Here is a 24206-nt window from a genome sequence, read left to right on the forward strand (position 1 = left end):
ACGGAGTCAGTAGATGGACTTGTTGATTCAGACCAAGAGGAGGACGATATAAATGTAGAAACCGAAGATAAGCTTGAAGAGAATGAAGGTGACAGCGATTCAGATGAAGATCAAGGAGAACGCTCTGGCAATGAAGTATGGAAGAAAAAAGGAAAAAATAGAGATGATGATCAATTCACTGCTGATTTCGGACCAAATATCCCCGAAAACGTAAAATCTCCACTAGATATTTTTTTGTGTCTTTTTCCTGACGACATGCTGGATTTACTAGTTCAGCAAACAAATAAATATACACAGGAGAAAACTCAGGAAAAGCAATTGATCAAAAAAGAAGAGTTACTGATTTTTCTAGGAATTAATATTCTGATGGGAATAAAAAACTGCCTTCTTATCGCAACTATTGGTCGAGTGACCCAAAGTTGAAGGATTCATATATAAGCTCGCTAATGCCGGTTGTTCGTTTCGGATTCATATTAGATAATTTGCATATATCCGACAACAGCACAGAACCTAAAAAAGGTGAGCCTAATTATGATAAATTGTATAAATTGAGACCATTGCTGGATAGACTTCAAGAAACATTCAAAACTTGCTGGAAACCAAGCAAATATCAATCTATCGATGAATCCATGATAAAATTCAAAGGTCGAAGTAGCCTGAAGCAATACTTGCCAGCAAAACCAATAAAACGAGGATATAAATGTTGGGTTCGTGCGGATGAGTCCAGTTACGTATGTGAATTTCAAGTTTATACTGGCAAAACCGAAAGTTCTGAGAAACAGTTAGGAGCACGAGTTGTCGAAGATTTGACGCGTGAACTTGTTGGTAAAAATCACCATGTGTACTTTGACAATTTCTTCACTGGTGTCGATCTATTAATTTCGCTGAAAGAAGACAAAATATTTGCTTGCGGAACTGTACGTTCCAATCGTACTGGGTTACCTAAATCTGTAATACTTGACAAACAAATGAAACATGGACAATACGATTTTTGAACGTCTGATACTGGTATTACTTGGATAAAATGGATGGATAAGAAAGGTGTTTGTTTCCTGTCAAATTACCATGATCCATCCGAAGTGACAACAGTAAATCGAACACAGAAAGAAGGCACACGAGTGCAGGTAGATTGTCCAGTCATGTGCTCTGATTACAACAAATACATGGGATTTGTCGATAACGCTGATCGTTTGTTATCTACATATAAAATAGATCGAAAGTCCAAAAAGTGGTGGCACAGATTTATCTGGCATTTCATTGATCTAAATATTACAAATTCATTCATCATATTTTCAAAAATAAACGCTGATAATCCTATAACATTGAAGAAATTCAGCCTACTTTTAGTGGATCGATTGGTTTCTCACAAAATTCCAACTAAAAAAGGAAGAAAGCGACAACCTACACAAACCAATCTTCACAAACCACAAGTTTCTGTTGAAAAAAGATGCTCTCTATCTGCTCATATGCCAACACTCATTGATAATTATAGGAGATGCGCTCACTGCAGTACAAAAACAAAAGATGTGCGAACTAAATGGTCATGTAGTACGTGCAACGTACCATTATGTTTACAAGTAGACAGAAATTGCTTTTTGAAGTATCATTCATGAAAGATTGAAATGAATTAGAAAGCTAAGATAATTAAAAAATTGAAGGTGAGAAGATAAAAATATAAAATTGAAAAAAAATAAAAAAAACAAAAATACAAAAAAAAATCAATCTGATCTTGGATTCACTATTTTGAATTTCGAAATTCTGGATTCAGAATCGAGATTAGCGATCCCAAAAACCCTTGTATACTAATTTTCAATAAATTAAAAAATATACACCAAATTTTTACCGCCATCTTGGATCCGCCATTTTTAATTTCGAAATTCTGAGTTCAACATCGTGATCAGCGATCCCAAAAACCCTTGTATACAAATTTTCAATGAAATAAAAAATATACACTGAATTTATGCCACCATCTTGGATCCGCCATTTTAAATTTCAAAATTCTAAGTTTAGAATCGTGATTAGCGATCCCAAAAACTCCTTTGTATAAATTTTTGTAAAATTATAACTGAAAGTTTCTTCAATAATGAATTTTGTTTATAAATAGGGCTGTTTTTTCGTCTTTGTTTAACAATATTAACAAATTAATAAAAGTTGTGGCACCAATTGACGTAAATTTCAATTGTATATCATCCTATAATCGTAAAAAAACTCTGAGTAAATTCATCAAAAACTATTCCAAATTTGCAAAAAATGCTATGAAAAAAGGTGGGAATACGTATTCCTACTGTGCCGCAAAGGGTTAATAGAGATGTATGAAATACGCCTCTATCCTTGTCGTTCTTGTATTTCAGTAAGTATGTGTCTAAGCTAATTATAACTTTGATTATACGAGTATACGGGCCTTCATATAAGTTTAAGAATGTTTTGATTATTTCTTCTTCTTTATTACTTATATTTTGACTCCGTAATAAAACATTGTCATTAATTTTATATTGATAATGACGGATATTTTTATTGATATTATTTGCACGTTTTATAAGTTTTGAGTGCATTTTCTCCTTTATTCCTTCTATTTGATTATAATCCGTTGGCATATTCGTTTTGGTATCTGGTATCAATCGATGCCAAAATCTGTCCGGTTTTATATGGAGGTGTGCTTCCATAGGAGTTATTTCAATTGTTTCATGATACACACAGTTCATTATTTGTTGTATTTTGGGAATTAATGGAGCCCAATCTTTATGGTTATCATTGGCATATGCTCTTAAAAATCTTCCCAGTTCTCTATGAATTCTTTCCACGATATTACTTTGAAGATGACGAATACTAGAAAATATTAATTTTATATTGTTAGATGAAAGTTTCTCTTTCCATGCTTTTGCTGTGAACTGTATTCCATAATCACACATAATTGCTAATGGTTTTCCATAGTTTGGTATATAATGTTCAAAGATCTTTTTTATAGTTGTATATGTAGTTGATCTTATAAGATACATTACTACAAACTTACTAAAACAATCTATGGTTGTTAGAATGCATTTGACTCCACTTCGTGAAGTAGGTAATGGACCATAGAAATCTCTCGATAATAGATCATTTGGTTTTTCAACAAGTATAGGCTGCATTATTGATATCTTTTTAGTGTAATATTTTATGCGTTGACATAAGTCGCAACGATTTATTGTTTTAGCAACTTTTTTACGAACCTTGTAAATATAAAAGTTTTTTTGTAACATCTTCGTAATTTTTCTAGATCCAATATGACCATAAACTTCATGTATTTCTTGGATTAATTCTGGAATTATTATTTCCGGTAATAATAATTTTTTGTTAACTTTATCTTTTTTATATACTAAATCGTTATTAACTATATATCTATGATCAACATTTTCTTAATTTCTTAGATTTTGTATATAGTCATCTTTTTGTTGTAATAAATCTAAATTCTTGAAATGTTTAATCAAATCTCGAGAAGGATTTTTTATTAACATAACAATCTGAATTTTATCGGTGTAGTCGTTGCTGCAGTCCGTTATATGTCTTGATAGAAAATCAGCGGCTTTATTCTTATTACCTGTGTAACGGGGAATCTCAGTCGTTCGTCTTTGGATAGCTCTCGACTGCCCGTATGAATTTTTTAATTAGGGATTCGGGAAGCTAGAATCGTTCCCACGGCTAAATAACGCGTCGAGCACACGCGTTAATCGTACGCGGACTATTGCACGGGGACAGGAGTGACTGTGAGGGTAAATAAAGGAGGCGGAACCTAAATGAAATAATGGTCTTTAATAATAATAATAACAATAGAAAAATGATAAGCTAAACTTGAACGTGGAAACTAATCGAACAAAAGGAACTTAAATTAAAATCAAATGATCGGCGAATATGAACTACGGAAAATTACAAATAAAGAAAATTACAAAATAATCGAAATAAACAAATGGTAGAAAATACAAAATAAGGAAAAATACAAAATAAAGAAAATTACAAAATAATCGAAATAAACAAATGGTAGATAATACAAAATGAGGAAAAAAACAAAATAAAAAAAACTTCGCTGTGTACGAACAACGACCGCCCGAACACAACAAGCGCTACCTCGCAATCGGCAGAGCTGCCGAACTGCGAGGTGTCTGTTCGGCGCCTCGGATAAGAGAGAGAGAGAGAAAGAGAAACACTGCACCGACCTTGCCTCGAGTCGACTTAGATTCTCTGTCAAACGTCCTTGTCCCTGTAGATCCCGAAGTTAGGTACTCTGGAAAGAAAACAAAGGCAACGGCTAGGTGAAAAGTCTCCTTCGGCTCCTCGAGTGCTCTCTCGGCGAAGCTTTTGTTATTGTCGCTGTTCTCGTTGTTCCGGTTGGCGTTGTTAATGATGTTCTTGTTGTTGTCCCCGTCCTCGTTGTTAGTGATGTTATTGTTGTACCCCTGTTATCGTTACTGCGCTCACTATCGTTGTTATAGCTACTGTTGTTGTTAACGTGTTGGCGTGTTGGTGAGTTGGTGAGTTGGTGAGTTGGTGAGCCCCCTTGGACGTGACTGTATAAGTGTGTATGTGTACGTGTATCCGTGTGGGCCCGTGTTTCGCCTCACACTCCAGACCGGCAAAGGAATTTCTGCTCACCACTTCTAAGATGGCCACACGCGCGCACACTCCCGCGTCACCTCGCCGGTCGCCACGTGCACCGGTGCCGGTTCAGCTGCCTCCGCAGGTTGTCTTCAAATATACAAATTCCGCGCACCGGCCACGTGTTTCCAAAACCATAAATAGTCGGCGAAGGCGCGAGAACTCACAAGTCACGGGCAAAACTCAGCAGAAAATCGTGTGCGCGCGGTGGACCGTGCGGCAGCTCAACAGATACTGCCTGTCCCTCCGTCAAGCCAGCGAGATACGCGCGCAGGTTTGCCGACGCCTCGCCGGCTTGCGCTTATCTTCTGTCTCTCTCTCTCTCTCTCTCTCTTTCGCTGTGCTCTCTACGTCGGCTCTCCCTCTCTCCAATTCGCTGCCGTCGCCGTCGCACCTCAAGAATAGAACAAAAAAGAAAGAAACGGAGCGATTAGAGTGTGCTCAACTAGTGCACACTCCCAGCTCGTCAAAGCGCACGGGGAAACAGTGAGAGCCCGACGGAGAGCAACGGTCGAGCCGTGATTCTCCGTCACACCTGGTATAATTTATACTCGTACGTAATGTTGTAGTCTTGAAGAAACAAAGACCACCTCACTAATCTTGCATTCGTAAATTTACAAGTAGTTAAGAATTTCAACGCTTCATGATCTGTACGTATAATTATTTCTTTCGCACCTCATACGTTTCTAATTTTAAACATGACCAAGCTACAGCTAAAAGTTCTTTTTCAGTTGTAAAATAATTTAATTCTGCTCCTTTTAAAGTTCTAGATATAAATGTTATAACTTATTCATCACCTACATTATTAATTATAACAAAGCAGCCTCTATAGTATGATATCTAGCATCAATTGTTAATATGTAAGGCTTATTGTGGGATCAGGAAATTTTAAAGTAATAGTATCAATAAATATTTTTTTCACATTATTTTAATAGCTGTTTCATGCTCAGGTAACCATTGATAGCTTTTGCTTTGTTACAATAAATTCATTAACCCATTAAGTCCCAAACGCACAAAATTTTAATGTTGACTTTGACCGCGCATCATTTTTAAATAAACGAGGGACTTTGAACTCAAGGCACATATACTTATGTTTTTGAGGTCGCTCTTTCGATTAGCGGTGTCGAAATTTCCGAAAAATAACGTTTAACCTATTATTTTTCAACAAATATAAAAAAAAATGCACTTTTTGGACTCGGATTTTTTTTTCAAACCTAATTTCAGCAATGATCCGAATGTCTAGGCAACTTCTAATACAGATAAAAGGTGTTCCCGATACTTGCACAATGAGTGATGGCATGTCATCACCAAATTCCGAGATAGTATCATACTGAATAGTTAAGCTTTGATATGTACTTTCATCTATAAATGTATCGTTATATTTCAAGTTTTCTAAAGTATTATTAATTTCAAAAAAAAATTGTTCATTATATGAATCAAGTAGAGCTTTTACTGGAACATTCTCTAATAAAAGAAATATTTCAGGACAAATTATGCTCCCATTGCTATTATCATTATTTGATAATTCACCGTTAATTTCACGTCTTAGGTCTTCAAAAATATGTAACGGAGAAATCCAGTCGTCCTTCAATGGATGGCTCGTGACTGTCCGTACAAATTATTTTTCGGGGATTCGGGAAGCGAAAATCGTTCCCGCGGCTAAATAACGCGTCGAGCACACGCGTCAACCGTAGGCGGATTGATACTTGGGATCAGGAGTGACTGAGGGGATAATAATCGAAACTGAGTCTGAATCAACAATAATCTTTAATGCTAAAAGGAAAACAAAGAAAAAGGGAAAATTAACAGTTGAGCAAAACCGCGAGTAATTAATCGGAACGGCGTAAAATACACGTTAATATTAAATTACTAAATGATAACTGAAAACGGAAAAGATATAAAATAACACGGGATTATAAAATACTTAAAGAGGAAAGAGAAAAATACAATATTATGAAAGAGGAGAAATACAAGGTTATCAAAAAGAGAGGATACAAAATAATAGTGAAAAGAAATACAAAATAATAAAAAGAGGAAAATTCCAAATAATCGTAGCTCACAAACTCAAAGCAAATACGATACTCTCACGTCGTGGTAATCACGTATCGGCTCACGGTAATAATGAGTCGGCGGCAGGTCTGCGCGCCGAACCGTTGATTATCCGAACAATAGCGAAAGAATCAGAGTAGGGACGCTTGTGTACAAATTAATATTCGCCCGAACACAATAGTGAACGACCTCGCAATCGGCAGAGCTGCCGAACTGCGAGGTGTTTACTCGACGCCTCGGACAGAGAGAGAGAGTGAAAGAGAAAACACCGCACCGACCTTGCCTCGCGTCAATTCCGCTGTCCGCTCCGATGCTCCTGTGTTCGTCAACCTCCAAAATACTCTGTAAAATAAAGGCGGGATGTCTAGGTGACCGCTCTCTCTTGTAGCCTTGCTTCTCTCTTGTTCCTTGCTGTGGTGTTGTTGTTATGGTTGTTATGTTGGTGTTATTGTTGTGATTGTTGCGATGATTATTGTTGTTGTTGTTGTTGTTACTGCCGCTGTTATTTCTGTTGTCGTGGTTATTGTTGTGAATACGTTTCGAGTGTATACGTCTGCTGTTGTTAGAGGAGTGTGTGTGTGTGTGTGTGCGTATATATATATATGTGTCGTGCCGTGCCTCGTTCCGCCCAAGGAAGCAGATCGGTACGAAATTCGCACTCACCAGGCTCACTAAGATGGCCGCGCGCGCATACACGCCCACGTCACCTCGCCGGTCGCCCACGCGTACCGGTGCCGGTTCCGCAATTTACACCAAATTCCAAGCAAGCACTCCGCGCACCGGGCACGTATCACACACAACTTAAGTCTTCGGCGAGGGCGCGGGAACTCACAAACGCAACAAAGGCAATCGAAGAAAAATGTGTGCGCGCGGCGGACCGTGCGACTCCTCAGCAGATACTGCCGATCCTCTCTTTTCAAGCCGGCGAAATGCGCGCGCAGGTCTGCCAACGACTCGCCGGCTTTCCCCTATCTTCTGTCTCTCTCTCTCTCGCTGCACTCTCCACGTTGGCTCCCTCCAATCACCGCCGTTGCCGTCGCACCTCGAAAGAAAGAGCAAGACGGAGCAATTAGAGTGTGCTCAACTAACGCACTCTCCTAGCTCGGCGAGGCACACGGGGAATTAGTGAGAGCCCGGCGGAGAACAACGGTCGAGCCGTGATTCTCCGTCACAAATAGTTAACAATTCTTTTGACCCTAAATTGTCATTTGATTTTATTGTTGCAACTCGTTGCAAGCTTTTGCGTTTATCCGATTTCCGAGAAGCAACATTCACTCGTTTCCCGAAGAAGTACTTGGTACATCTTGTAAAATCGGTTTTGTACTATATCTATTTTTATTTACTTTGTTATTCTTATTATTTGACTTATTACTTTCAATTGTTATACTATTAATTTGTTGTTCTCCACCACAATCTTTTTAAGTATGTCGTGAACTAATATAATCATCATTATCCAAAGAAGATAAAATCTTAATAAATTCTAATATCTTTTTTATATGTCTAGCTTGAACTAATAGACGTACATCTCTATCAAAATGTCGAGATAATTTATCTATTAATTCTTCTTCATCTAGATTTTCATTTATATCAAATGCTAAATTAATTTTACTTGTGGTGGGAAATTTCGGGGGGTCTTAACCGCGCTACCATCTCTTCCGCCACAAGGCCTGGTTAACTCTTTATCCCCGATTATTTAGGGCGCCAGACCGCTGTTTGACTAGGGCGATCATCGGGGATAGGGCCTAAAGGTCGCAGCGTACTCCGGTTTGCTTTTAGGGCGACTGCGCAGGGTGGGCAAACGTATGGGTACTCGCGATCTCCTCTACTCCAGGCCTCGATGTCCAACAATTCAATTCCACTTTGTCTCCTCGTTTATGATATGCCGGCAGTTCAGATGATGACTCTTTACCTCAGGTCGGAAGTTTGTTCGAATTCGCGCGTATATCACCTATCGTGGGAACCGAAAATATAAAAAATCAGCGTTATCCGATTATAACCGTTCGCGGCTGAAAATAATCAGCATGCAAATAAGGTATGGCGCCAGGAAGCAAAAATTTATAAAGAAAATTAATCACTCTTTATTGACTTATATCACACATCATACGCACACGTGGTCTAAATAATTAGAGGTCAGTATGATTCTGCATAATTATACGTAATAACAAGGACACGAAACAATGGAAAAGCTAAGGTTCTCTCAGTCGGCCTATGATTAACGAAGATGGCGAAATGGTCAACGCGACGCAATCAAAGAATTATTACCTGGTTCAATTCTCAACTATGCCCTAATAATCGAATAATTAATTAGCGCTACCTAATCCACTATTAATTACCCTCCGATTAATTGAACATTGACACTAACTTCGGATCAAGCGGAAGGTCAGTACGAGTCAACTAAATCTTAATCTTCCTCGTACCTAAATCTCACGGTGAATTAATATACTGGCTAATAATCTGATCTACTATTAATACTATTAATATTCTGATCACTGATTTTACTCGTCTAATCCTAACACTCGCAATAAACTAATATACTGGCGAAAGGTCAGGGCTAATAATTTAATCACTAAGTTTATTCGTCTAATTCTAACACTCACGACAATTTAAAGTTCTGGCGAAAGGTCAGCGCGAATAATCTAAGCACCGATTTCTTTTACCTGATTCTAACACTCACGTTCGATACCAAGAAATAGCGGAAAGGTTAGCGCGAATCACTCGAAACAATAAGCACCGGCGTCGACGGATCCATGCGTCGCGATGACCTACTGCACCGAGAAATTCACTCCCGCACTCCGCGATTATTACTTATGAGTGGCAATTTGCCTACTTACAGTTTTTCTGCTGAAGATTCGGCGAGCGAACTTAGTGTGGAAAAATGCTAACGCAATCACTCCTTTTGGCTAGAAGAACAGCGGCAAAATGGACGAGAATCGGCTTTTCGCGGTCAAAGATCGCTCTTCTTCTCCTCTTTCCGAGAAGAAATACTATTATTGGTCGATATGCTAATTCGGATATCGGTAGCGCCCTCCGAATACGAGGTGTGATCAAAAAGTAAGGTGAATTTTTATTTTTCTCAAAAAATATTTATTTATTCATTAATTTTTATTTTATCTCCTTCAAAGTAATCTCCCTCGGATATAATGCACTTGTGCCAACGCTTTTTCCAATCCTCAAAGCATTTCAAAAAATCATTTTTTGTGATCTTGTTTAGTTCATCCTTCGATGCCGTCTTTATCTCCTCAATCGTGGCAAAACGCCGTCCTTTCATGGGCCTCTTCAGTTTTGGGAACAAGAAGAAGTCACAGGGGGCCAGATCTGGGGAATACAGTGCCTGTGGCATCGTTACTGTGTTGGTTTTAGCCAAAAATTCGCGCACAAGCAACGATGTGTGAGCAGGGGCGTCATCATGGTGCAAAAGCCAATTTTTATTTTTCCACAAATTCGGACGTTTCTGGCGGATTGCTTCGCGCAAATTGCGCATAACTTGCAGGTAATATTCCTTATTTACTGTTCTACCCTGTGGCAAGAACTCATGATGCACCACGCCCCTGCAGTCAAAGAAAACTGTAAGCAAAACCTTTACATTTGATCGAACTTGGCGTGCTTTTTTTGGTCTTGGTGATCCAGAATGCCTCCACTGGGACGATTGAGTCTTAGTCTCGACGTCATAACCGTATACCCATGTTTCGTCACCTGTTATAACCCTGTTGAGTAAATCTCGATCATCGTTGACGTCATTCAGTAGCTCTTGGGCGATGCTCATGCGATGTTTCTTTTGGTCGAAATTGAGCAATTTCGGAACAAACTTCGCTGACACACGTCTCATGTCTAAAACACTCGTCAAAATTGATTGGCACGAACCAAATGAGATGCCAATATCATCAGCAATTTCTCTAATGGTAATTCGACGATTTCCCAACACTATTTTCTTCACTTCTTCAACATTCTCATCAGTTGTTGATGTGCTGGGGCGTCCAGAACGAGGTTCGTCGTCGGTGTCTTCTCGGCCTTCTTGGAAGAGTTTATACCACTTGTAAACAGTTTTTTGGCTTAAAGTAGACTCACCGTATGCCACTTTCAGCATTTCAAGTGTTTTGGAACATTTGATTCCATTTTTCACACAAAATTTAATGCAAACTCTTTGATCCATGTTTTTAGACAGCAGCAAATCGTGGAGCACGCAAAACACTTCTAACCTTGATGCCTCTCACAAACAAACCAAACATACTACAAAGCTGAAATTTGGAACGTATGTTCTAGACGAGTGTACTGACATAACCAAATAAAAAAGTCGAAGATCGAACGGACGTAGCCCGCTAAATTTCAAAATTCACCTTACTTTTTGATCACATCTCGTATTTCATCATTGGTCCGTATGTAAATTAGAAAGATACAGCGCCCTCCTTGATTCTCCTACTTTCGTCGCTATCTACCTTCTCTCACCCCTCACTAAGTTAGCTAGCATTAATTGATGGGAAAGATGTACCCCTATTTTTATCTATTTTTCTATGAGTACGGAAATCAAATTTTATTCTAATTCGCTTATTGATTGTGACGTCACCAGCGAATTTCGTTAGAAGTTCGAATTTTGTCGGTTAATTTATTAATTAAATTTATAGGAGTATTTGTCGCTCGCTATTATAATAAAGGGTGTGTCGGTCGCATACGACTTTTCATAATTCGGTATTTTTCCATGTTCATTTTTAATTTTAATTTTTATTAGTTGCGAATAATAATATAATTGAAGTCATCTCAATCGCAGCGCTCTCATATTCGCATTTACATATAATTCTATTCATCATTTCGTGTATTTCATATAATCTATCTCGCTCGCTCTTATTTAGTCTACCTTGCTCGCTCTGTCTCGCTCGCTCGCTCTCAGTCTGTCTTGCTTGCTCATGCTCAGTTTGTCTAGGCGCTTAAATATGGCCGCTCGCTCTCTCGCGCTTATACCTTGTGTTACCGTAACGGTCTTAGGATCGTCTCTTGGAGCGCTCCTGTTTCGGTCAGGTGATGTGTTTCCAGGTGTTTGTTAGTGGTTATCGTTGTGAGTGTGTGTGGCGCTCAGGATGTCGCCGATGGTGTTCAGCAGCCCGACACAGCTGATTGCCGGTTACCACTTCATCGGCGATTTTCTGCTCGCCCCAGGTGTGTCAGTATTTCATGAGAGTTGGTGTTAGTGCCTGGGAGTGTAACGGATCTGCATGTGTCATCAACATGCATTTCCGTTGCATTTCCCAGTTAAGTTTCCCGTGTTTCTTTCTCCAGTCGGCAACACGTCGTCGTGAGTAAGTGTGTGCGTGCGCTCTCTTATTTCGTGGTGCGCTCTTTTTTTTTGAGTGTCCGTTGGATCGCGTTCGTCGAGCTTGTTTCGCCAATATCTCCGGTTTTGTTATTCGGACATGAAAAAAATTAAATGTTTATTTTAGGGCGCGTCTGTTTTCGTGTTGTACAACTGGTTACAGGGCGGCAAGGGACGGGAATGGCTTTCCTGAGGTGTTACAAATAATGCAATACTCTCAGGAAAAGCCTTGTAATGTATCGCATTACAGAACCCCCCACTAAGCCGGTACACTACCACATGTACCGCTAGTTTGCTCTGTTCCCTTTTTGTTGCCGCCGCGTCCTCAGTTCTCATCAGTTATACGGAAGTCATACCTGATGGAGTTTTCCCCCTTGATTCCGTGGTCTACTCCAGCACCTGGTTGGTCTGTTTGGCTGTATCCTTCTTTCTCCTTTGGTCCATTAAGTCCATTTGCTGGGTCGGTAAGGGTTGGTCAGGGGAGGTTATTTATTCAAATAAGACACAAGTCAGTCATTTCAAGCCAGGGCTTGGCCCTGGCATTTATTATGCCCAACAACAGAAAAGAAAAGAAAAGAAAAGAACAAAAGATAAAAAAAAAATTTTTTTTTTTTATGGTGGCTCGTTGATGTGCTACTGGTATCCACGCCTGCGGGAGCGATTGTGCCTCTCCATTTCCTCCATCTCCTGGAGTTGTTGAAACTCCCTCAGGCGCAGGTCAACGTCGACCTCGTCATCGGAGGTCCTGTGGTTGTGGGACCTCCGGAGCAGCTCCCTCGCCCGCTCCTCTACCGACGATCTGGTAGATGAAGCGGGGGATCCGGTGCGGGGTATAGCCCCGGTGTTAGCCGTCGGCCTCTCTCTTTCCGGCCTCTCGCGGTAGTGAGCTCGGCCTCGGGTTCGGGTTGCCTCCAGGTAAGACGGTGGAGGGTCCTCCGTCTCCTGAGGGCACGAGCTCAGCTGGGCTGCCTGATCTTGGCGGCGGGGTTCCTGTGCTGGGTTTCGGTTCCGACCGGACCCAGACAAAGTGGACGCTGGTCTGTCCACTTCATCCCATCCACTCGGGCGGCTGGGGGTCGGTCGAGATCTCGGTGGAGAGATGGTGTTCTCCACCGAGTTATTCGAGTCCGAGAGGCCATGTCGGCGGTGGTATGCCTTGGCACACCTCGGGCTGTCGAAAACCTCGACCCCCCGCCGGTCAAAATTTCCGCAGAACTGTCCCTCTTTGGGACGGGGGCAGTTCCCGAAATTGTGGTCGGTTTGCCAGCAGTTGAAACATGCTGGGGGGGGGGGGTCAACTGTCGGGTCGGTCGAGATCTCCCGCAGTTACCCAAACCCAGCTCCGGTCCGGCGAGGGTGTTGACCCCAGGATAGCATCCTAGCCGCAGCAGCTGATCGTGTTGCTGCGCGGCTGGTCGGAGGTCCAGGTAGGTCGTCATCGGATCCCTCGGAGGAGGGATCTCCTGCACCTACCAGGTCGTCCAGCTGCAGGTGGCGCCGCGGATTATATTTGCGGCGCTTGCCGCTGGCCGTCTTGGACCTCTAGACGGTCGACGGGATCCATCCTGGATGTTGTTATTGGCCAGGCGGTGGTGGTCCAGCCAATTGGAGTCGAGGTCACAGGTAACCAGCCTGGGTGACCTCGTCTCCTTGTGGCCGACGGCTGGTGTTGGTGGCGGTTGGTGGTCTGGTGTTGGCGGCGGTTGGTTGTGCGATGGTGATGGCGGTCGGTGGTCGAGCGATGGTGGCGGTGGTGGTTGGTCGGTTGGTGGTGGCAATCGGTGGTCGAGCTATGGTGGCGGTGGTGGTTGGTCGGTTGGTGGTGGCAATCGGTGGTCGAGCTATGGTGGCGGTGGTGGTTGGTGGTCGAGTGATGGTGGTGGTATTTGGCTGGGTGGTGGTGGTGGCGGTGGTTTGCTGGGCGGTGGTAGTGGTTCAACGTCTGACGGACGGCTGGGCGGTGGTGGCGGAGATGGTGGAGGTGGACGGTTTTGTTGTCCCTGGTTGACGGAGTGTGGGAGGCGGAGTTGATGGTCCAGCCGGTTGGGGGTTGATGGTCTCCCCCTTCCCAGCTAGTACCACCTCCGCACCCCTACCCAGGTAGTCCTCCAGCTCTTTCTCCGCTTGCCCGTCTAGTGACAGCTAGGACCCTTTTGAGGTGTCCGAACAATGGGATTTGGAGGTCCTATGTTCGGACAGAGTCTCAGCCGTCACGCCGTCCGTCTGGTCTGCCGCTGCGTTCATCTCCTCCCGGATGGCACAGACTACCTCCATCCGCTGGATTTCTCACACCTCCAGTCCGCCTCAGGAACGCGGGTCTGGAACGTGACGGCCAAGCGAAGGAGGCGCTCCCGTTCTTGGCCCACCGGGAGGGGTTGTGGTGGGCCTTGTTCCGCCACTTCCATAGCCTTCAGACGAGCTTTCTCCTGCTCTATCTCCTCCACCATATCCTGGAGATACCAGACTGACGGATCTTCTGTCGGGTCTGACAGGTTCTGGAGGTTCTGACGGATCGGGGCTCGATGATGGGCTGAGTCCCTACCTTTTCCTGGTATCCAGGCATGGTGGCGAATGCCTGCAGATGAAGGTTCTCCTCGTAGCTGACAGGTTCCAGGGCCTGAGCTGATCTGATCCCCCGCCTCCTGGTCCCCGTGATGGTCCTGGGGACTGTGGACAGCGAGATCTTCACCGTCAGACTCAGGCTCTTCTTTACGACGAGGATCCTTCGAGCCATGGTAGATCTGAAAATAAGTCAGGTTAGTACGAGGATCTTTTTGTCGGTGCCGGGACAGCACAGTGCATGCACTTATCTTCTGGCAGGGCTAGGGGTGTAGTTTAGTCAATGACTACACCCCCCCCCCCACTTAGCCTGGAGAGACTAGCCTGTTCAAGCTTAGGACAGCACATATGGAGGTCAGTCATCGATATCCGCGTAATTATTCCCCACGCCGCAACCTTATTAGTACGCGAGTCAAACCCCATGAGTCGGATAACACAGGGTATGATTAGATTGGTCAGATTATCTATCTTCTATTCCTTTAGTTTGGTCTTTATTCGATCTCAGGTCATAGTTATGTCAGGTCATAGTTTGTCAGAGCTCTTAAATGGTTTTAGTTGTTCAACATGAACTTTACCAACTTTGTTCTTAGTCAGTCTCTCGATGGTGGATACTGTGTTTGAGAGTTTATCTAGCAATTTGAAAGGTCCTTCATATTTTTCACTTATTTGGTCGAGAATTTATTTGCTGCATTCTATAGGTGATGCGTTTTTACCAATACTAGGTCACCGGTTTTATATTCGGTCAATTTTCTCCCTATATTGAATCGGTCAGCCATTTTCTCATGTGTTTTCTCTAGGTTCCTTTTAACCATTTCATGTAGGTCTTTTAATCTTTTCAGCCTTTCAGTCCAATCCTCTGGTTTCAGTGTTAGTTCTAGTTCGGTTGATTCTACTTTTCTCCATAAGCTTCTTATTAGTTTCGGTTGTCTATCATAATTTAGAAATGTTTAATTTAGAAAAGTTTGTTCTTAAATAAATTTCCCATTTTCAGATATATCTCCCCCGTTACACTACATACGCTTGAAGTACATAAGTTGGCGAGACACTAAATTCAAATTATCATATCTCGGTGAAAGAAAAAGATATCTGAACGATTTAAAATTCATTTTGAAGGGAAAGACTCATACTTTAAGATATATTAATTAGTTTGACCGAAAAAAATTATCTTATGATCTTACATAACCTCAAATATGTGTAAGTCGTGTTTTTTGCACTTGAAAAGATTTACAGTGTTTCTTTTGTAATGTTTTTCGTTCTTTCAAATGGGAAACTCAGTTTTTTGGGTCAAATTCCAAAAATTGGCCCAAATCTGGCTCAACTTGAAAATTTCAAATGGAAACTACTGTTGCTTATGGCAGATTTAAATTATGGGGGAAATTACACGTTCAAACGTGATATCAAATTTTACCGAAAAAATTTGTATTTTGGGACTTTCTGAATTTCACAGACTTTGCTTGTTTTTGTTTCTTAATTTTTTTCTATTGTTTATTATAAATATTATGCAAATTTTTTTGAAAAATGATTTTTACGCAGTTTTTCTGGCTCAAAAAATAATTTTATTTTAGTTAAAAATTTTACTGAAAAAACTATAATCAATCAGTTAACAGTTTATTATGATTTCTGTTATTATTATTATTATTATTATATTGTTATTATTAGGAGATGTATTATTATGAATTGTTATTGATTTTCTTATGTTCTTTATCATATTGTATACCTATAATCCATGTATTACATTGATGTACATATGAATATAAAATCTTATCACCAAATAAATAATTTTGTATTTTGACAGCATTAATTATATATATAACAATAATAGTAATAAAAATATTGCAGACACTTTGTTGTTATTCTTTTATTGACCACTGCAAATGCGGAAACCGCGATTGATTAATCATATTGATACTAATATGCGGAAGCAGTGCCGCAATAGTTAACCACTGGATATTTTTGACAATGTTGTTCGGTTTTTGTTATCTTTATAATATTATTTTATTGTGCTCATAAGGAAAAATATAAAAACACGTTTTATGAAAGGTCGAGTTTAGTTTAAAATTGTATTTGTATAACATAACACCTGTATATATTCAGTAAGTGCCAATGCATTTAGATATATAATTTATATAAAAGATTGTTCATAAAATTGTTAAGACTACTTGAAAATAATTAGTTTTACTATCATCGAATATTCTGTGCTTAGAATTTGACTGCGTGACTTTTCAAATCAGACTTTTCACTATTCGTACATATTGGATACTATATATATTTAAAAAATGCCTGTTGATGCAAAAGTTGTAACAACCTTACTTTCAATGACATTTGATCGGAGCAATAATGGCGAACCAAAGTTTTTAATCAGTGACGAAGAAATGCAATTGCACAACATACTGGAGAAAATAATAAGACAGCATGCAGAAAATTCTGATGTTGATGTTCAAGAAGAAACGACATTGTATTTTTGCGATGAAAATGAAATTTATCCAGAAGCTATTGAGTACATGGAAAACGAAGAATCTGAGGATTTTCTAGAAGAATTAAATAATTTATGTGAGCAAGACAAAATTGACTTTAAATATAAAGAAGAAGCAGTAAAGTTTTGGTTGAGTAGAAAAGGTAAGCCTTATTCATTTAATACTGTAAAGCACAAATACAAACAAGTAACTAGCGAGCGACAATTACGACGATGAAAACAGCAAGTTGAAGCAGGAGGCAGTAGATATGATAAATCATTCAAGATATCAGAATATGTTTTTAATAATTTTAATGAAGCTATGATATCGAAGATGACTGTACATGATATTGATTTGAAAAGATGGGCTTTACAAAAAAAAGCTGAAATAGCTATGCCTTTGTTCAAAGCATCGAATTGGTGGATCTGGCAATTTAAAAAAAAACATAATATAGTATCTTGAAAAATCACTAAATTTGTTACAACAGATTCATTGAAAAATATTAATGAAATTGAAAATCAATGTGAAACTTTTAGAGTTGAAATTAAACAATTGCTTACAAGATACGGTGCAAGCAATGTATATAATCCTGATCAGAGCGGATTTAATTTGGAGATTCACAGTGGTAGAACATTAAATTATAGAGGACTGAAAGAAATTCAAAGCATAGCACAATCACTGTCTTCCTTGACATACAGCTACACTATTTAACCTGTTATATCAGCAGAGGGTAATTTGCTTTCACCTTTATTTTTAGTATTGAAAAAAGCAAGTGGAGACTTTGGGCCTCGAGTTAGACATACATTATTTACACCAGTAAAGGTATTAATACGAGCTCCTACATCTGGAAAGCTTTCTAAGCAACTGCTTCAGACGTGGATGCAAGCAGTATTTTTAAAAAATACTGGGAATTCATCGGTCTTACTTTTAGACTCTTGGAGTGGGCAATGTAATAATACCGTACGAGAAGTTGTACCGGAACAAGTAAGTTTAATGGTAATGACAATACCGCCTGACACTACAGGTAAAATTCAGCCTTTGGATGTTTATGGTTTTCGATTCTGGAAGAATTTTGTAAGAAAGCTATCTGATTTTATTATTTTAATGCAATACAATATCAATTTACACGAAAGAAATTTTATCATAAAAATGCAATCCCTCGTACATAATCAGTTATCTTCTCCGAGGTATCATAATACTTTTAAGTATGCATGGTTCAAAAGTGGTTATATTGATAGACCTCCAAAATTTGATAATCCTGTTGAATTTTGCTTTGTCATAAAAGAAGAACCTGTATGTACCTACGAAGATAACATTGCAATTATAATTTGTAGTTGGTGTAAAAAAAAGTTATGCTTCAATCATTTTTTTACAGAAATAATTCTCAAAAATATCAAACATATGTACGGGATAAATAGAAAGTTGTATTTTATATATGTTAATATGTATATGAATGTAATTATTAAAAAAAATAAATAAATAATATTTATAATAAACAAAATATATAATAAAATGTTTTTTATTGCCGCTTTGGGACTCAAAATACAAATTTTTTCGGTAAAATTTGATATCACGTTTGAACATGTAATTTCCCCCATAATTCGAATCTGCCATAAGCAACAGTAGTTTCCATTTGAAATTTTCAAGTTGAGCCAGATTTGGGCCAATTTTTGGAATTGGACCCAAAAAACTGAGTTTCCCATTTGAAAGAACGAAAAACATTACAAAAGAAACACTATAAATCTTTTCAAGTGCAAAAAACACGACTTACACATATTTGAGGTTATGTAAGATCATAAGATAATTTTTTCGGTCAAACTAATTAATATATCTTAAAGTATGAGTCTTTCCCTTCAAAATGAATTTTAAATCGTTCAGATATCTTTTTCTTTCACCGAGATATGATAATTTGAATTTAGTGTCTCGCCAACTTATGTACTTCAAGCGTATGTAGATAATTATAATTGGCAACCCTGTTTTTACCACCTAAATTACCGTATGGGCCGCTACAAAAAAATACGTGTCCAATATTTTTCGATACTCTAATCGTATGCAAAGTTTGAAAAAAATCGGTGACGGACCGAAACACCTCCCTGCCTTCCCTTATTAGAGAAGATCAATGATGAGAGCACTGTTCTGAATAGCATGGATAATAGTTTCGATCATAGTGGCTCATTCTTTGAGAACAATATGCGTGTAGCAGGTGAATCTCAAGTATTTGAAAGTGAAATAGATTTGTTAAATATTATTGAAGAAGTAGAAATTATGACTAGTGAAACTGAATTTAGTAATACAGAAACTCTGGAAGAAAGAAACATTTTAACAAGTTGATATGAACTTTGATACTGGTATCATAACACAGCATCCATTCAATGTGCGCATGGAAAGTTTTAAAGATAATAAAAAAGCTATCAACTTCTATACAGGTTTGGAAAACTACGACAAGTTCATGTTTGTTTATCAAACATTAGGTATAGCTGTGAATGAACTCAATTACATTTATTATACCAAGCCTAAAATTAACGCTTATGATTTTAAAACAGACTAAAACATACTATGAGGTTGGCTTATTTTTCAATGTATGTGTGAAACAAGTTGCTAATATTTTTATAAACTGGATCAAGTTTATGAGTCTGCAATGGTCTGAGGTATCGTAGTAGTCATCAAGAGAATTGGTAGACTTTTTTACACCCCATGATTTTCGCAAGAAATTTTGCTTCACAAGAGGAATCGTTGATGGCACTGAAATTCAGATTCAAAAACCTAACGTACCAACTACACAGCAATGTACTTTCTCAACATACAAAAATAAACCTACGGCTAAGACAATAATTTATGCATCACCAGGAGGATTAACCACCCACATCTCATCTGCATATGGAGGTTCAACAAGTGATAGACAAATAATAGAAAGAACTGATTTTATTAGTTTATGTGATCCAGGTGATACTGTTATGGCTGACAAAGGTTTCGACATCCAAGACTTACTTGCACCTTATGGAATAAAATTAAATATTCCAACATTTTTTAAGAAAAAAAATCAGTTATCTAGAGTTACAATTATTAAAGATAAGAAAGTGGCAAGTAAAAGAGTACATATTGAACGTATCATTGGTTTAGGTAAAACATATAAAATATTAGAAGGACCTTTAATTGCTTCACATGCAAAATTAGCTGACGATATTATATTTGTATGTTTTATGTTATGTAACTTTAGAAAGGCTATCATCTCTGAAAATGCTTAAATATCTCTATATGTTTTATAAACTTTGATAAAATTTAAAGATTTTTTTCTACATTAACGAATCTATACTCTTATTTTGCACTGTGTGCTGTAACGTTTGAATATATCTCGCGTTATTAAAATACTAGTTCGGACTCTTTACATTAAATTCGCAATAACGTCTCCGAGAGAAGCAAGAAGTTGACACGCGCGCAATCTAAATAATCAAAAGAAAATCTTTCGAGTGGCAAACCACGAGGCTTGCCAACTCGATGAGCTGCTTCGAAGTGCAATTGATAGCAATCGCATCTATCGGGGAGAGGCCCGACAGCGCCGCGATTACTACTCAATTTGACTTCTCAACAATCGATATGTTTCAGGAGGGAAGATCTCTGAGGCTGCTTTTTTCTCATGAGAGAAATAGTCTCATGAGTTGAGCTCTTAGAGATCGTTAGGAAAGGAGTTCAACAGGCTAACCACTGAAAAGAAATTCGTCTCAGGAAATAGCTGAGGCTTTATTTCTACGCAGTGCTCGCGCTGCTAAGCAAGGTAGGAAAGTGAGTCCTTTTGCCGCAGCGACGAGCGAATTTATACATGCGAAATGGGCTCCTTTCTACGCTTGGTAGCCCCTACAACGCTATTTTTGTCTTTGACGTAAATTTTGTCCACGTTTTATCGCAAAATGGCTCGATCGAAATTACAATTATGCGATTTAAAAAATTAAACTGGAAAAGATGAATTTTTTAACATAAATTGCATCTCTAGGAAAAATCGCCTCTTAAAGTTTTAAGCTATACTATTTAATAATCAAATTACGCCATTTTTACAATAAAATTATGGAAAATTTTTACATGAAAAAATCGCTTGTGGTTAGAAGATTGTTATCCATATAAAAGATGATTAATGTTGCTCTCTAATTTTGAATAATAATTAAAAAACAGATTTGAACTTTCTTTTGTAGCGGTTTAAAAATCAGCAAATTAGTAACAATCATAATCATCAATTTTACAGATACTTATAATCGATTTTTCATCTAACCGTGTCATTTTAATTGTTTAAAAAAATTATAAATTGTTTATTTATTGATAACTTAATGGGTAATTAGTTATCAAAGTGTCAAATTCTTGCTTTTCTGTTTCAATACGTCGAGATTGTAATCGCATGCTCGAAATAACAATATCATTGTTTATTGCAAAATAAGTAACAATGTTAACTTGTAGATTAGATTTGACTAACAAATATCGATTTGAGAGTTATATCAACATGAAATTCAGAATCAGCGCATCAAATTTAACTAAGAAATACTTTCGTTCGTTTAAAAATCTTTATAATTAACGATTTTCTGTTGTAAACAATAAATTTTCCCACGGTCGTGAGGTCACGCTCCTTATATGGTAATGTTTTCGCAGAGTTGCCCTAACACATTTGCATATACGTGTGAAAAGCGCCTACGCTCAATTACCGATTTACTCTAATTGTCTCGTGTGTGACGGGTTGCCGTTTTGCAGAGGAAAATAGGAGACAAATAAGACAGGACCGTTACATAGCCCCCCCATTAGAATGGCGAATCGAACGAGCCATTCTAATGTGATTAATGGTGTCTGATTTGTTGTTGTTTTTTTTTTTTTTTTTTTTTTCATTTTATTTACAATTTATTTTTACTCTTGGCGCTGGTGGTTGCTTCCTCCCTTAGCCGCTTAATCTCCTCTTCTTTTTCTGCTATCCTTGCCCCTAGCTTGGCGATGCGTTTCCTCACCCTGCGGAGCTGTTGTTTGGAAGCCTTTTTTTCTTCCGCAACAGGCTCGGTGTTGGCAGGTCGTGGGACGCTGGAGGGCAGAAAAGGGATAGGGGCTTCCTTCACCCTTGGTTTTGGTGGCTTCACCATAGGGGAGTCCACCTGGGGGAACCTGGCTGGAGTTTGCGTTCTCATGCACTCCAGCCAAGGTACCAGGTTAAAAGAGGGCATAAAGGGCCGACCCTGCGGATGAGGAATAAAGTCCCTCAAATCCGAGAGATCGGTCTGGGTGCTCTTATATTTCATTAAAGACGCCATGGCCAAAAATTGTTCAGAATTATCCTCGATGAAGACTAGTATATAGGCATGAATTCGGAGAATCTATTTGCATATATAGAATCGACCTCTGGCGACTAACAGTGATACGGCTTTAATAACGAGGTGTGAAATTTTCCCCGAGTTTTTCCATTCTTGTGACCGAGTACGTATGTGTCCATACCTATGATTGATTGTACGAAGTATGGTCCTTCGTACAGTCTCATAAATTTTTTGAAGCGTTCTTCGGATTTATCTGTCGCATTGTGACTTTTTAGTAACACAATGTCGTTTATTTTGTATGGTTTATGTTCGGAATTCATGTTGTGTATGCTCGAAATAACAATATCATTGTTTATTGCAAAATAAGTAACAATGTTAACTTGTAGATTAGATTTGACTAACAAATATCGATTTGAGAGTTATATCAACATGAAATTCAGAATCAGCGCATCAAATTTAACTAAGAAATACTTTTGTTCGTTTAAAAAACTTTATAATTAACGATTTTCTGTTGTAAACAATAAATTTTCCCACGGTCGTGACGTCACGCTCCTTATATGGTAATGTTTTCGCAGAGTTGCCCCAACACATTTGCATATACGTGTGAAAAGCGCCTACGCTCAATTACCGATTTACTCTAATTGTCTCGTGTGTGATGGGTTGCCGTTTTGCAGAGGAAAATAGGAGACAAATCAGACAGGACCGTTACAGTGCACATAAAACAATCATGTAAAACAAGTTAGAATAAATATTTTCTATATATATACTTATTTAACACTGCTTGACGAAAGTGACTTTCATAAAATTTTACCAAACTTTTAACCATCTTATCAATGAATGCTTCATCTCTCCTTATTGTCAACAATAAAATATCTTTCATTGTATTGACTATGAATATACACATTTGCTTCTCAGCGCAGTATAATTGGCCTTGAACTTGATAATAATAATTGTGATCCTCTTTAAATTTGCAATAACCTTCTCTGTCACGTAGATATAGGTAATCTACATTTTCTGGTAAAATAAATTGATCTTTCGCACTAAAAGGACACTTGACCTCAATGCAAACACTGTCATTCAAAATACCATTAGGTGAAGCTGCTAAAAAGGGATATTTTAATGATACGAATGTCCCACATTCTACAACTTTTCTTTTCACAACTTCTTCAAACTTCTTTATAGCATGCACTTCATATTTTTTACCATGTTGTATAGCTGACAAATGTGATAAGTCAGTTGGGTTCATCAACCTACGTACAAGCTTTTCATAATCATGACATTTACAAATTTCTCCAAATAAAGAACTATTTAATCGAACATCTCTTTCTACAAACCAGCATTTGTTTTTAGACTAACCACGAGTCAAAGATTCAATTTCTAATCTCTTAGCCTGCGACACATCCATTAAATTCATATGTTTTAAAAAACTAATAACTTTATGTTCTTTACAATAATCATGATCATTGTAGACAGCAAATATATTTGCAGGTTCAAATAATTGCAATTCTGGAAAAGATTCACCTATAATTGCAGCAAAATTTATGCATTGGTTTCTGAATTTGGCTTTGTAATTATCTATTTTTCTATATTTAGTAGGTCTTGGGTCAAAGTCTTTTAATCTACTTTACAACGTATTCATTTTATTGAATAGCAGATCTTTGATTTTAACTGGTGACCCATTGTATTTTTTTTAACTTGATGAAACTTTTGCAGTTGTTCCGTACAAGTAGCTCTTATTTTGTATTCTTTGTTTTTCACAAAATCTTTCATCGCTTCTAACACTACAGAAACATGCTTACAATGAGCCGATGGACCTTTTCCAGCTACACACTCGCACTGTGTGTCAGAAATGCATTTATATGATTTTACTTTAACATCAACAGTATAAATAACTGATTTTCTATATTCTGAAGCGACTCTGGAGCATAAAAATTCTTCACC

At 38.6% G+C, this 24206-nt stretch overlaps 1 protein-coding gene across 1 annotated transcript; it reads left to right on the forward strand.

Annotated features, from left to right (window-relative positions):
• Nucleotides 1–13546: 13546 nt before the first annotated feature.
• LOC131670167 (uncharacterized) lies at nucleotides 13547–14008 on the forward strand. The gene has a single exon (XM_058945556.1). It carries the CDS (start codon nucleotides 13547–13549, stop codon nucleotides 14006–14008), a length of 462 nt encoding a protein of 153 aa, XP_058801539.1.
• The last annotated feature ends 10198 nt before the right edge of the window (nucleotides 14009–24206 follow it).

Source organism: Phymastichus coffea, unplaced genomic scaffold (assembly GCF_024137745.1).
Source record: "Phymastichus coffea isolate CEN01 unplaced genomic scaffold, Cenicafe_Pcof_1.1 PCOF00103, whole genome shotgun sequence".
In the NCBI taxonomy this organism is placed as follows: Eukaryota; Metazoa; Arthropoda; class Insecta; order Hymenoptera; family Eulophidae; genus Phymastichus; species Phymastichus coffea.